The sequence below is a fragment of the Felis catus genome, chromosome C1 (genome assembly GCF_018350175.1).
Source record: "Felis catus isolate Fca126 chromosome C1, F.catus_Fca126_mat1.0, whole genome shotgun sequence".
NCBI classification, from domain to species: domain Eukaryota; kingdom Metazoa; phylum Chordata; class Mammalia; order Carnivora; family Felidae; genus Felis; species Felis catus.
In genome coordinates this window covers 216,670,502-216,683,380 of record NC_058375.1, presented here as the reverse complement: position 1 = coordinate 216,683,380, position 12,879 = coordinate 216,670,502, and the positions used below count along the sequence as shown (strand labels likewise).

Genomic DNA, 12,879 nt, shown 5'->3' with positions numbered 1-12,879 from the left:
GGGATTTTCCTGTTTGGAGAAACTAGGACCCAAAGCCCAGAGCTCACTTGCCCTCCTCCCATGAACCCGGTATTTTCCCCAGTAACTCAGTGCCAGGGGTCAGGCACCTGCAGTGGACGGCAGAGCTCAGCACACGCAGGGACCCCGGCTCCTCCCGAGCACCCTGAGCCCAGCCGGCGATCTGCAAAGTCGTGAGGTTGGGTGCGGGTGCTTCCAGCAACAAAGGGGAACAGACGCACAGCCGCCACCGAGGCCCACCCCGGGCCCCCACCTTGAGTGGTTCCTGTGAAAACTCAGGTAATGGCAGCCCCTGCGGCCATGGGGAGGGCGCACCAGCTAGGTCACGCCAGCTGCCCGTCAGGGTCCTCAAACGTCACAGGGGCCTCGCACACATCAGCTAGAAACCGCCACGTCACAATGACAGCTCTGTGATTTCCAAAGGCAAACTCACACTCAGAGGGGCTCACCCCGCAAACTCGGTGAAACCAGGGGGCACCAAGGCAGCAGCAACCAGACGGCCGCAGACGATGCTCCGATTCGCACAGGAGAACCAAGACTTGCCCCGTACGTGGTCCTAACTCCACGTGTTCCAGAAGACCCGGGAGAACAAAAGTCGAAACAGCTCACGAAACAGCAAGTCCTCTACAGCGTTTCTCCAAATGCGCGACAGAGAAGATGCTCCAAGTCTCTCCCAACAGAAGAGACTCTCACCTAAGCATAAGGTTGCGTTTCTAATCTCAGCCCAGGCTTCCACGTGAGCAAGTGATAAGGGAACAAAGGGACAGAACGCATCCGATTTGCACTCCGATGACACTCTGGTTCTCGCTGGCAGCAGGCGCGTCGCGGGTGTCGCCATGTGTGATCCCCTCCTTCGGCTCCACTCGGGACTTGCTTCCTGGCCAATTCTGCGTTTCCTCCTGGCACCGGGTGGACCGAACCCTGGCCTGAACCACCACTAGCACTGAGCAAGCCCCACCGGGGGCCACGCACAGCGTCGGTGCCGGGGAGCGGGGGAACAAGACAGAACCTGTGCCCTCATGGACTTACTGTCAAGGACAGCGGGCAGGACAGGAAGCGGGGAAGAAGGGCCAGGCTTGGTGGGGGATGGGCGGGGGAGGGGGATGGGCACCATGAGCAGGTGCAGAGCCTGCCCCCAGAACCCAGAGCGGATGGGGCCGGGGCTGGGGCGCCCGGTCCCGAATCTGCCGTCTAGAGAGAGCAGTCACATAATGACAGGCCCTGCTGACTTATGAGCAAATCAGTAAACTGTTTATTACAAATGTTCCAGTACCCACCGCTGTGGTCATGCCTGAACATTCCAGCATCCACTGCTGCCCCTGAAATAGCTTGTGTGGTGACACCTAACAAAGTATATTTAGTCTTGCAGGTTTGTTTCTTTGGGGTAAAATATACTGGTGGTTGCTTTATTTTTAATATTTTGCACATTTATTTTAAGCATTAAGAAAACGTAAAGGTACAGAGAGCACTGCAGATTTGGGCACAAACTCCCCGCCCGGAATATTTAAACAAGGCTTCCTGGACTGGCGACACCCCCGGGGCCTGACGTGCGTGTCGAGGGCTGGAGGGTCAGGACGTGAGCGACAGCGAGCGGGGAAACACAGCTCCGGGCGCGCTGGCTGATGGCCTCTCAGTCCCTCAGACTCCTTGTTCTCAGCTAGTGTTACCCGTGTGAAAATAACCTCCCCTTAAAGACATAAGCTGTCATCACGTAAACTCTATTTTAAAATACGCAATCCTAGAACCGAACACGTAAAAGTAGCATCTTTAAGGAATGCTCCCTCACCATTCTTTGATCATCAGCCAGGTATCTGCTTCAAGAAATTAAAAAAGGCTGCTGTTAGACGGGACCCTACGGAGAAACCAAGAAATCCTATATGTTTCAACGAACTGACGTTATTTTAAAATACGCAATCCTAGAACCGAATACGTAAAAGTAGCATCTTTAAGGAATGCTCCCTCACCATTCTTTGATCATCAGCCAGGTATCTGCTTCAAGAAATTAAAAAAGGCTGCTGTTAGATGGGACCCTACGGAGAAACCAAGAAATCCTGTATGTTTCAACGAACTGACGTCATCTCTATGCTCTGCAGAGTGAGGGGTCAGCAAACTGTCTCTGTAAAGGGCCAGGTAATAAGCGTATCGGGTGCCGTGGGCCGTATTCTTTCCTGTTGGGTGTTTACTGGCTTATTTCTACAAAGCTTTAAAAAAGCAACAAGTCTTTCAGCTCATGGGCGTAACAGCCCGAGCAGGGGGTGAGGGAGCCCCGCTGGAGAGTCCGTCTCACCTCTGCCATTTCTGATGCTGATGCCGACGCCTGCACATTGTCCACGTTATGATTCAGACGGCTGTTTTCCAGCTCCTCTCTGCAACTGTTACAGTCCCATGGAAACAGTGTATTTACTTAAATGGAAGGAGTCCAGGAGGTTCTGCGTCCAGGCCTGTCTCCATCCTTGATAGAGGGAGGCTTTCGTCCCCAAGAACACCTGAGGTGGCCAGCACGGAGCGTGGGCGGGGCTGCACCAAGGCCTGGCAGGAGACAGAACTGCCCCGGGCGCCCTCACTGATTGGGGGGGGGGGGGGGGTCCCTGTGTGTCCCTGCCTCTGAGGCCGAAGCTGACCTTGCAAGGCCCAGGAAGCTGCGTCTGGAACATCCCGGAACGAGATTAGCTTGCAGCGGCCACTGGGGCACAGTCGGGCGCCGGCCCAGGCCGGAGAGCGTGCCAGGGCGCAGGGCCCCGGACGAACCACGAGCAGCCAGCACCCCTGACGGGGCCATGGGGGGCCTGGACGTATGGTGTCCGCAGCTCCTTCCATCCATCCGTCCGTCCGTCAGCTCCGGCCTCCAGAGCTCGTCCCCACACCCCGCTCCAGAGCCAGGCTCCAGCAATGGCCCTTCAGGCCTCCCCGACTGCCTCCAGAAGGCTCCTACATCAGCCATTTCTCACGAGGGCCCCCAGACTCACAGAGCAACTGCCCTGACCCACTGCCAGGCGATGCAGGGACCCCCCCCCCCACCCCGCACTCTGACAGGCCCTCCCCTCCCCACCCATGCTGGGCCGGGCGCTGACCCCCTGCTCGGTGCAGCCCGGACCCGCTCCCCTCGTCCTGCAGTACGAAGAGAGACGGTCTGTCCGCAAGCCCGGGGGTTCCACACTCTCCACACCATCAACAGACTCAAGTGGCCCTCAAAGAGCAAGAGCTGTTTTCTTCTTTTGTTTGCGACGTTATGGCTTAAAATAAACAAAACGCTTTTAAGAAAAATGTAGGGGCGGGGCTCAGAAAAGGGTAACGAATGCCAGCCGCACCCGGTGCTCCCCGGGGCCACGGGAACAGAACACGAGCAGCTTCCAGACCCAGGCCAGGCATCACCTCCTCATCACGCTTCATACTCTCCCTGAACTGGGTCCTGCCTCAGAGTCTCCTAACACACCACCTCCAGGAAGCCGGCCGGGATGGGTAAAACACGACGCTGAAGTAGAATCTGGTTTTCGCTTCTGCCCTGGGTCGGTCGTCTGCGAACTCACGTGGACCATACAAAATTGTGACCTTTAGCCACTGGTAGCTGTGCACGTGTGCACGCGTGTACACACACACGACCGGACCTGGTCCTTCCCAGAGCACACGGCCGGTTCCTGCGGATGCCCTGCCCTCAGGCCGGAGACGCCTGACTCCTGCAGGAGCACAGGACCCGGAGGTGAGTTCAAGGGCACTTTCAGGATACCACAGACTCCCCTAGGGATTCTTCCTGGCACCTGGCCTATTTCACGGCTGCTGACTTCTACCTCCCTCTCTACTCTCCCTCCAGAGTCCTGCCCCTGGAGCTGGCCACGACCCCAGAGGGGAGCTCGCGCTCAGAGCCGTGAGGTCAAGCGAGTGTGGTCTCACGGGATGCAACGTTTTCTGCCGACGACACTGACAGCTCCACCTCTAATCGGCCACGACTGAAAGGTCAGCTCCGTACTTTCAAGCTCACTCCCAGCCTCCTCTCCACCCTGACCCACGACCAGGCAGGGAGCTTCTCCCAACCCCCGCCTCCCTCTCCCGCATCCTCCTCTCTGCCCCGGGCACAGTGTGTCCCTCACCCTCTTCTCTGTTCACCCCAAGGCTGGCCTCGGCCCGGGATCTCTCCCTTTCTGCACTGCCTTCCACAGAAAACCTCTCCGCCCCGATGGTCAGATCGCCCTAGCCGAGGAATGGTTACAGGTATGTGATCTCTCCCATTTCCCAGGACCCATGCAACAGAGCGAGGGGGAAGGAGAGGTGGTGAGTTAAGAGGACAGTGCGGAGGGGGGTGCAGGAAATCAGTTCTGAGAGCTGCTACCTTAGGACCCAAACAAATGCCTAACATTCCAAAGCTCTGTGCCCCTGAAAACCAAGAAGGAAAAGCAATGCCCGAAAAGCCCCAGGTCCGCAGCCAAAGGGACACTGCAGGAGTCACAGGGAGAGATCCGCCAGGGGCAGCGCTGGGGTGAGTTCAACCGTGCCCGCGGCATTTCCAGGGCACCTGGCTGTCACAGTGCAAACAGAGACGCCTGACCCGTGAGTCAGGGGAGAAGAGCTACGAGCCCCCCAGTGGTTACAACATAGGAGGAGCACGGGGCTCCAGCAAGGCAGCCGGGGCCGCGTCTGACCGGCTGCTGCAGCCACGGAGAGAAACAATCAACCCTCCCCCATCTGCTGTGAACACTAAGGATCACGGGGTCACGAGGCCACCCACGAACTGCCTGCCACCAAGGGGGGAGACCTAGCTGAGCATGGAGCCCACGGGGGCAAGAAGTGGGAGAGGCGGTTCCTCACGAGCTTACGTGGATCAGCAGGGACTTTCCAGAGCTAAACCCACGCCCTCCGCTGCTCCCGGTCCTCAAGTAAATCAATCTCTGCTCTACTTAGGCGCACTGAACTTGCTCATCTAGTCCGTCCCTTCCGCTCGAGGGTCTAGGCTAATACAACACACACGGACCCCGTGGCTGCCAGACCAGGGCAGGCGCCGCCCGGGCCAGTGGCGGACGGTCCCACTGCCATTCGGATTCCCTGGGATGGGCGTCAATTGCCAAGATGACAAGAATCTGGGCCCAAGACGGGGACAGATGTGGCAAAGGGCGAGGGCGAGGGCACCTAAGTGGCCGGGGGGGGGGGGGGGTTCAGCTCTGACAGACCCAGTGACTGTTTTCTCCTTTGCAGTGCAAAGGTCACGCGTTTAAAGCCCTAAAAAAACACCTTTGGTGCTAACCTCTCCGTGGGAAAAAATCGTCTGTAATTGCAACAAACGAGTCCTCCTCTCCTCTTTCCTAGTAAGGAAACGGTGTGGTGACAACAACGTGTGACGTCAAGAGGGGGCTCAGGAAGGCAGAGGCTGTGCGGACAGCATGCACTGGACCGCGTGGGGGCTCCGAGTCCCGTGGCACAAGCCGGCACGCCCCCTTCTGGGTGCTCAGAGACTCACCCGGCCACGCAGCGGTCGCTGCCGCGAAGTATAGCTGTTTACCCAGGAGGCCCTTCTGCTCTCCATCTAGAAGGTAGCGACTCTCAGTAGCCCCGCAGTTTCTTGTTTCCGAGCCATCAGCACAGAGCCCGACACGGGGCTCGAACCCACGAACCGCGAGATCACGACCTGAGCCGAAGCAGGACGCTCAACCGACCGAGCCCCCCAGGCACCCCCTCCTTATTCTTAGTTTACAGCTTTCTTTTCCATAGAGAATATGCCTCTCTTTTATTGTTTCTTGGTGGCTCTACTAAGAATTTTAGTAGCCTTCACCTACTCTGGACAACATCACCTAAGCCTCCCTATGGCCTAGCTGGGAGAGGACAGAGTTAACGGACTGTTCATGGACGGAAGGAAGGAGAGCTCAGTGAAACTTCCACGGTCAGAGGCTGCTTTGAAATAGTTAGGGAATGTGAAAGACCGGACTTCTGCTCGATCTATTAAACCAACCTACTGGCAGGCTGCTCGTCATCTTAAGGTTTACAGATAATCCTCGTTAAAAAATTATCATGTACACATAATCACTTGGTTACGAGTAACATGGTAAAATTTTGTTGAAAACATTTAAATGGTTGGGCTTCAAAACAACTCAACTTTTATTAGAGTTTACAGATTTTTTCATTGGAACGTTAAACAGCACAAAAAGACGTGTTTAGAAATAAGCCCTAACATCTGTTGAGCAGTGGTAGCGGACAAAAATTGTTTTTTTTTTTTTCACATTTATTTGATTTGGAAAGGATTTGGGGGGCAGACGGCCTAAACACATTTCATGTGTCCCAGAAAATATGGCTAAGTGTTTACCACATGGTTTGTTTCTAAGCAACTAAGTAAACATTCATTAAAAAACTATTTCGGATACATGTGCTCCTGAGAACCTATCTGCTGCCCAGAGACCGATGTGGGCAGAGTCCTGCGGGCGGGAACGGGGGAGGGACGGCCAGCTCGCGGGGACCTTACCGCCAGCAAGCCCTTGCTGCAGGGGGCAGTGACCAGAGAACTGTCCAGCTGCACATGACACCCACAACTAGGGACGGATACCCTGGCACCTTCCGCCCTGTTTGGTTCTGGTACTTCCTTGACAAATTAGTGAAGAGCAGTTAATCTTATTATCGCAGGAGGGAGGGTCCACGGACATCCTTAAGCCTGTCTCCACCCACCTTATAATCTCCCACTCAATCCACCAGACAGCCGAGTCTCATCTCAGCTCTGGGCCCGTCTCCTACCCCACGAACACAAAGGCAGCTCCGGGTGTGAGGTCCCCGGGCTCCAGATGCTTCGGCACGAGCCATCCGCACAGCTCGGCGGGGCCCACGGCATGAGGGAGAAGAACGCAGGGATGTCACGGAGACAGGGTCTCAGGGGAATGACTCCGTTCCAAAGCTCCAAGCGTCTCCGGGACGCCACAGCCCACAATCTTCCAGCCCGCCCGGGGGTCAAGTGGCTCGGGGCAGGTCCACAGTGTCCATCAAATTCCCACTGACCCTGGAGAGCCTGGTTTCCTCTCCTGTTTTCCTTTTCTCAGTTTTGAGGGGAGAGAGTTGAACGCCGAATGGCGGTCACGGAGGTCTGCGGTGGGGAAGGAGGGATGCACCGTGAATATTAAGCACCTACACGAGGTGGAGACTCTAATTCCATGCCCAAAACACCATTCACAATTCTAATTCGCAGCCATTAATAGGGCGCTGAGAGCAAAGGGGTCATTTTCATCTTGTCTCTATTGCAGGGGAACGGCAGCCGTGAAATTCCCATCAGAGGTGTGAAGGTCACACACACACACGCTCGTCTCGTGTCCGTGAGGCTCCGGGAAGAGCAGGGGTCGCCCCTCGCTCCTCCTGCCCCGGGAGGGAACAGGGCAACTTCACGGCGCTGACTGCGGCTTCTGCTTACACACCGTGTGCGCAAAACACGGAGGGTCATTCGTGGGTTGGAGTCCAGCCCCCAAGAGAGATATTCGAGTCCTGGCCCCCGACACCTGTGACGCGGCCTCATCTGGAAAGAGGGTCTTGGCAGATGTGATGAAAATGAGGTCAGACTAGAGAACGGGGGGGTGAGGGGGGACCCTACACCCAGTGACCGCCGTTCCCACGAAAAGAGGGAAATCTGGACACGGAGACAAGGGTACCAGAAGAATGTCGTCGCATGAAAGGGACAGAGATTGCAGTGATGGGTCTACGAGCCAAGGAGCCGAAGGTTGTCAGCAGCCAGGCACAGAAGAGACTCCCGCTCAGAGCCTTCCAGAAAGAACCAACCTCATCAACACCTTCATCTCAGGCTTCTGGTCTGCACAGCCGTGACAGTGAAGTTCTGCTGATTTAAGCTACTTGGTTTGTAGTAATTTGTCAGGGCGGCCTTAGGACTCAGACACACACACGCACACACATGCACACACATGCACACGCACGGCTGAACGGATATCCGCCTGCACAAAATTTTACTCCTTGGATTCCTCTGATGGAATCACTGGCTCCCTGCTGAGCTGCCCACTTTTGCATTGCTAATTTACTAATTAAAAAAAAATACACAAAATATTTAAATCCGTCCCTCATTTAAACTGCATCTTTAAAATTACCGAAAACGTGTTGCTCAACGCTCTCTACTACGAGGATAAAATACCAGCGAGAAGGAATCACACGACTAAAACACAACAGCCGTTATCCTCGGAAACCCAGTTACGACCAGTCTGATGCAAAGTACGTTCCGGCAAACGTCTGGGGTCATCCCATGCCAGAGTTTTCTACGGAGAGCACACTCGTCTGAAAACAGCAGGCCTTCGCCACCTCACACAGCCAGCAACCTACAGATCCTGTGACAGGTCAGACTGACGCTAAAGGACACTGCACGCTAATTAAATCAAGGGACAACCAGGTGGGAACAGGAGAGCTCCAGGAGGGCGCCAGGTGCGCAAGCAGACCTCACAGTCCCGGCAGCAACAATCCTCGTGCCTGAAGTCACTGCCCGCGTGCGGCCAGAGGCAGCTGGTCCCCCGGCAGCTGCGAGAGGAAAAGGAGGACAAGCCAGAAGCAGTGGACAGGCCTTGCAGCTCACCCGAAGGCCACCACCCCCAGCGTGGCGATGGAGATGCCCGTCAGCAGCTAGCTGCCCTCGAACCTGACCTCCGGCCTCTGTGAGCTGTGGCAGGTGGGGCTGAGCTCTAATCGGCTTCACCTGCCATCCACACTCGTGGGACGGGATTCCGTTGCTCGGACGTGCTCCGTAAACCTGGGCAACGACTCTGGTACGTCCCGACTCCAGAACGTTCTGAGCGTAAAGCTTCTCAATGAGGCGGGCACAGGCACTCGGTCGATGTTAACACATCCGACAAGAACTATAATTACTTTCCAGGTACAGACTCCCTGGTGGTGAGAAAGAACTTCAGTGTGGCCAGACGGCGAGAGACCCAGGCTTTCCTTGTTCGTGTCCTTTCAGAAACAACCGGATTCTCCTGCAGCTCTGAAACTCACCCAGGCAAGTGGACAGGAAGTGGGGGGCGGCTCCCTGGTGCCCTTGCACGAGAGGCCCAGGCAAGTGGACAGGAAGTGGGGGGTGGCTCCCTGGTCCCCCTGCATGACAGGCAAAGACATGGCCACATGCCTGGTTCCACAAAGGCACATGCAGACAGCTCCTGGGAAACAAAGATTCACTGGGGCTTATGGGGTTTCCAGGCACAGGGGGGCACCTGCCCCAGTTCTTTCTGCAGCCAGAGGCCCTGACACTGGTCCACTAGGGCCCACCTGGCAACCCCACCCATGACCTGGGGTCACATGAGAAGACAGGTGGGCTGAGCCCTTGAGAAAAGACCACTGACAGTCCTTCCCCTGGTCCGGGGGGCCCTGGGCACAGGCGCCACTGGAGGAGGGGAGGGGGGATGAGACTTTGCCGACGAGGACAGGGACAGCCTTTGGTGTAGTCACACGCTCTCCTTTAAAATAACGTACTTTTATAACTATATGCGATGCCATGAAATTTTAGTAGAGTAAAAGGTGTCAAGGAAGTGGGTTCATTAGAGACCACGGTTTAAGTCACCCCACTGGGTACAAATTTTACTTTTGAAGTATGAACGTTCAAGAAAAATGCCTTCACGCTCATCAAAATATAAGGGCCCCCGGCAAAGAAACCACAGGCCCAAATGTGATGGAACAAACCGAAAACAGCAAGTGGGAAACCAGCAGAAGCTACAATAATGACAAAACAGCACCACGTGGGGACGAGAACGGCATCCACAGCTCAGGGACTGGTGTCCCAACGCCAGAGCACTGGCAGCAAAACCAGGGGCCCACACCACGTCACCGGCGGCCCCTGGTGGAAATCAGAGCATCTGAGGAGAGCGCGAGTGGGTTTACTGGAGGAGGGGATCATCTGAGGTCAGGTCAGCCAGTCCTTCGGCATCTGGGGTCACCGACCTATACAACGCCTAACCGCGACGCGTGAGTAGAAAGCCCGAGAAAAACGCTCCGACTCTCCAGATGGAATCAAAACGACCATGGCCACATTCCACGCTCAGATACCAAGGAACAAATCCAACACCAGCACGACTCAGGCACAGGTCCCAGGAAAGACGTCAGAAAGACCTGGAACCTTCTCTCCTCCCTGCACCGCCCCCCCCCCCCCCCGCCCCGACCCCTGTCTCCAAACCATGCCATTTTCTAGCAGGTATATACGTTTTCCATCGGATAGACACCCTGCTTCCCTTCGATCCCTGCCCAGGAGCCTCCACGACCCATCTCCCTAAACCCCCCTCTCCACACGGGTAACGGAAAAGCGGGCCTTTCCCTGAGGTGACCACCACGAGGCCGTGATGACAGGGTTGCAAAATTCTGCACAGTGACGGCAGAGCCCTGAAGGGCCCCAGAACGCCAGCCTTCCAGACTCTTCTGAATGGTTACACGGGATCCAGGACAAGAGTTAAATGCTAGAACAGGTGTTACAGGAAACATGGGAAGCTACTCAGGACTACTGCTAAGAAGACATCTAAGGGACAAAACAGGGTGAAATGTTTAACTGAAATAAAAGGATGAAATGAAACAAAATTGGATGATACACAGAACGAGGAGGCGAGGGAACACTACAGTGCGAAGTTGTGTCTCTCCTCTCTCTTCCAACAAGACAAGTTCTGCCATGAAGGAAATGTATAGTTACCTGCGTCCATATCTGCAAAGAATGGAACAGCCAGTAAGAAAAAGAAGGAACCAGAAATTCAGTGTCTCAGAGTTGGATTTTAAAAGGTTACACGGAGAGAAAATAGAACTCAGAAAACTTCCTGTGAACGCTACGTGGATTAAAGAACACAGGGATTACGTGGCTTCCTGTCACTGCCTTAACGCTACTTAAAGCAAAAAATAAAATGTGAACATGTTAACTGAAGAAGCAAAAGCCTAATGGCAAAAGAAATCTCTTACTCTCATGCAAAATGATTCTTAAATGTTCAGAATACAATATATGGGGGAAACATACTCAAACATACGGTGGTGGTAACCTGAGAGGCTCCTATCTACCACTAGGTAACAGTACGTGCAGATTATGTACACACTTAGTATCCGGAACAGACAAATGTCCGAGTCACGTTTAAAGGGGTGACCCTGGATTAACATTTGAAACGCCAGGACTGCTAGATAAGAGATAAATTCAACAGCATTTCAAAGCTCTACTCTACGGCTCCAAATGCCAAAGAGAATAGCATCAGTTAGCTAAAAATACTACAAAAGAAACAACATACCTAAGGACTTTCACTGCCTGGTATTTTATTCTTTCTCAAAACGTGTGATGCATCATAGTAACGATTTAGAATACGCTACAGAAAACTTTCGTAAGCTAAACGCTCCTGAGCTTGACGTGGCCTGCCACCCAGCGTACCTTCGGGAGACTCCTCCTGGACGTATGTGCCGGTCAGATACCGGTGCACCAGGGCCGACTTTCCGCTGGCCAGGTTACCCACGATTCCCTGAAACAAAGAATCGGACGACCGTTCAGTATCATTACATCACTCTGCTCGTCGATCTGCAAACAGGGGGAGGGGAAAACGTAAGTCTGAGCGTGACCATAGGCAAGCAGCGGCTGGAGGGCCCGAACCCGGCTCGTTAAATTCTCCTCCGCAAGTGGAAGAGATTCCCGTGCCCTCCGTTTGCACCTCCTGCTCTCATCGGCCTTGCCGGCTCAGAGGGCGTCAACGCCATGTGAACCCACAGACAGCGGCCTTCTTCCGACACCGTGTGCCACGGGTCTATCGGGAGAGCGTAGGCTGAGTCGGCCCGTCGATACGGGCTGCGCACCCTAACCGTCCCGGGCGGGGTTTGCTGTGTCGAACGGGGCGCGGTCCAGGACAGAGTAAAATGGGGGTGAGAAGGGTATTCTGGTACATTCCACCAGACTCGGGGGGTGGTTCTGGAGCCAGGCCAGCTGAGAAACATCGAGAGAGGAAGGTGTGGGGGAGGGGCTGCAGGGGCTCGGCCCACGGTCAAGGCAGCAGAGGGGTCCGGACTGGGTTAAAAATGCCCATCGAGAGTCAGGAGGGCCACTGCTCTGGCAAGACAGAAGGCTGAAATGGAGTAAAACACCAGGAACCCGGCAGGCAGTGTGGCCCGCATGATACCTTCTCTAGGAAAAGCTCCCTGTTAGCACAGCGAAGACACAGGGACTTGAGGGCAGCCGGCCCCTTGGGAAGGCTTCCCTTCGCCTGTGCTGGGGACCTCACGCCCTCTGCCTTCTCTGCAAGCAGCCCATCAGCGACCCCCCTCCTGTACTGTACCTTCCCCACCAGATCTCTCCTCTCTGCGTTTAAGCAACTGTACCTTCCCCACCAGATCTCTCCTCTCTGCGTTTAAGCACGCCCAAATCAATTCTTTCAGAAACACAAAACCAGAGCCCTGCCTCCGGACGCAGGTGGCCTCCTACGAGCCTGCCTCCCCTTTCCACCAGGGCCAGGCTCACAGCTGCGCTCCCGCCCTCCTGGTCCCGCCCTCGACCTTCACAATGTCAAGTGCTGATCCAAGAGCCACAGGGACGCTGGCCCTGAGGTCAGAGATGACCTCATTCCTAAAAGCGCTAGCCTCCCTCTTGCTCCTGACCCAGCCCATCACCGGAAGCCACAGACCAGACGCGCTTTCTCCAAACTTCCTGCCCGAGCGTCCTCCTGAGATTCCTGCTAAGCCCACGTGAGCGCTCTCCAGGTCTCTTGGTTTCTTCTAGAGTCTCGACTCTCGGGCCCCGGTGCGCCTGGCCACGTCCCGCCCTCCCGGACCAACCTGCTGTTCCCAAATCTCGTTCTCCAGCCCCCCCACCAGTCGTCCGCATGCACCCCACGCCACCCAAGCTGGTGCTCGAACCCCAGCACGTCCAGATCGCGCGTTCTCGCCCCGGTTTGCTCGTCACCCTCTATGGCC

The 12,879-nt window shown here is 55.5% G+C and overlaps 1 protein-coding gene across 17 annotated transcripts in view; it reads right to left on the bottom strand.

Annotated features, from left to right (window-relative positions):
* Positions 1-12,879, bottom strand: part of AGAP1 (ArfGAP with GTPase domain, ankyrin repeat and PH domain 1) — a 554,841-nt gene that overhangs the window by 347,344 nt on the left and 194,618 nt on the right. For 12 of the 17 annotated variants that reach the window (XM_023259842.2, XM_045034666.1, XM_023259835.2 and 9 more), the window contains exons 3-4: positions 11,354-11,441; positions 10,640-10,651 (exon numbers count right to left, since the gene is read on the bottom strand). In XM_023259842.2, the coding sequence (XP_023115610.1) occupies positions 10,640-10,651; positions 11,354-11,441 (100 nt within the window). The remainder of the gene's footprint in view (positions 1-10,639; positions 10,652-11,353; positions 11,442-12,879) is intronic. The other 5 variants (XM_023259844.2, XM_023259845.2, XM_045034665.1 and 2 more) reach the window with 1 other exon arrangement.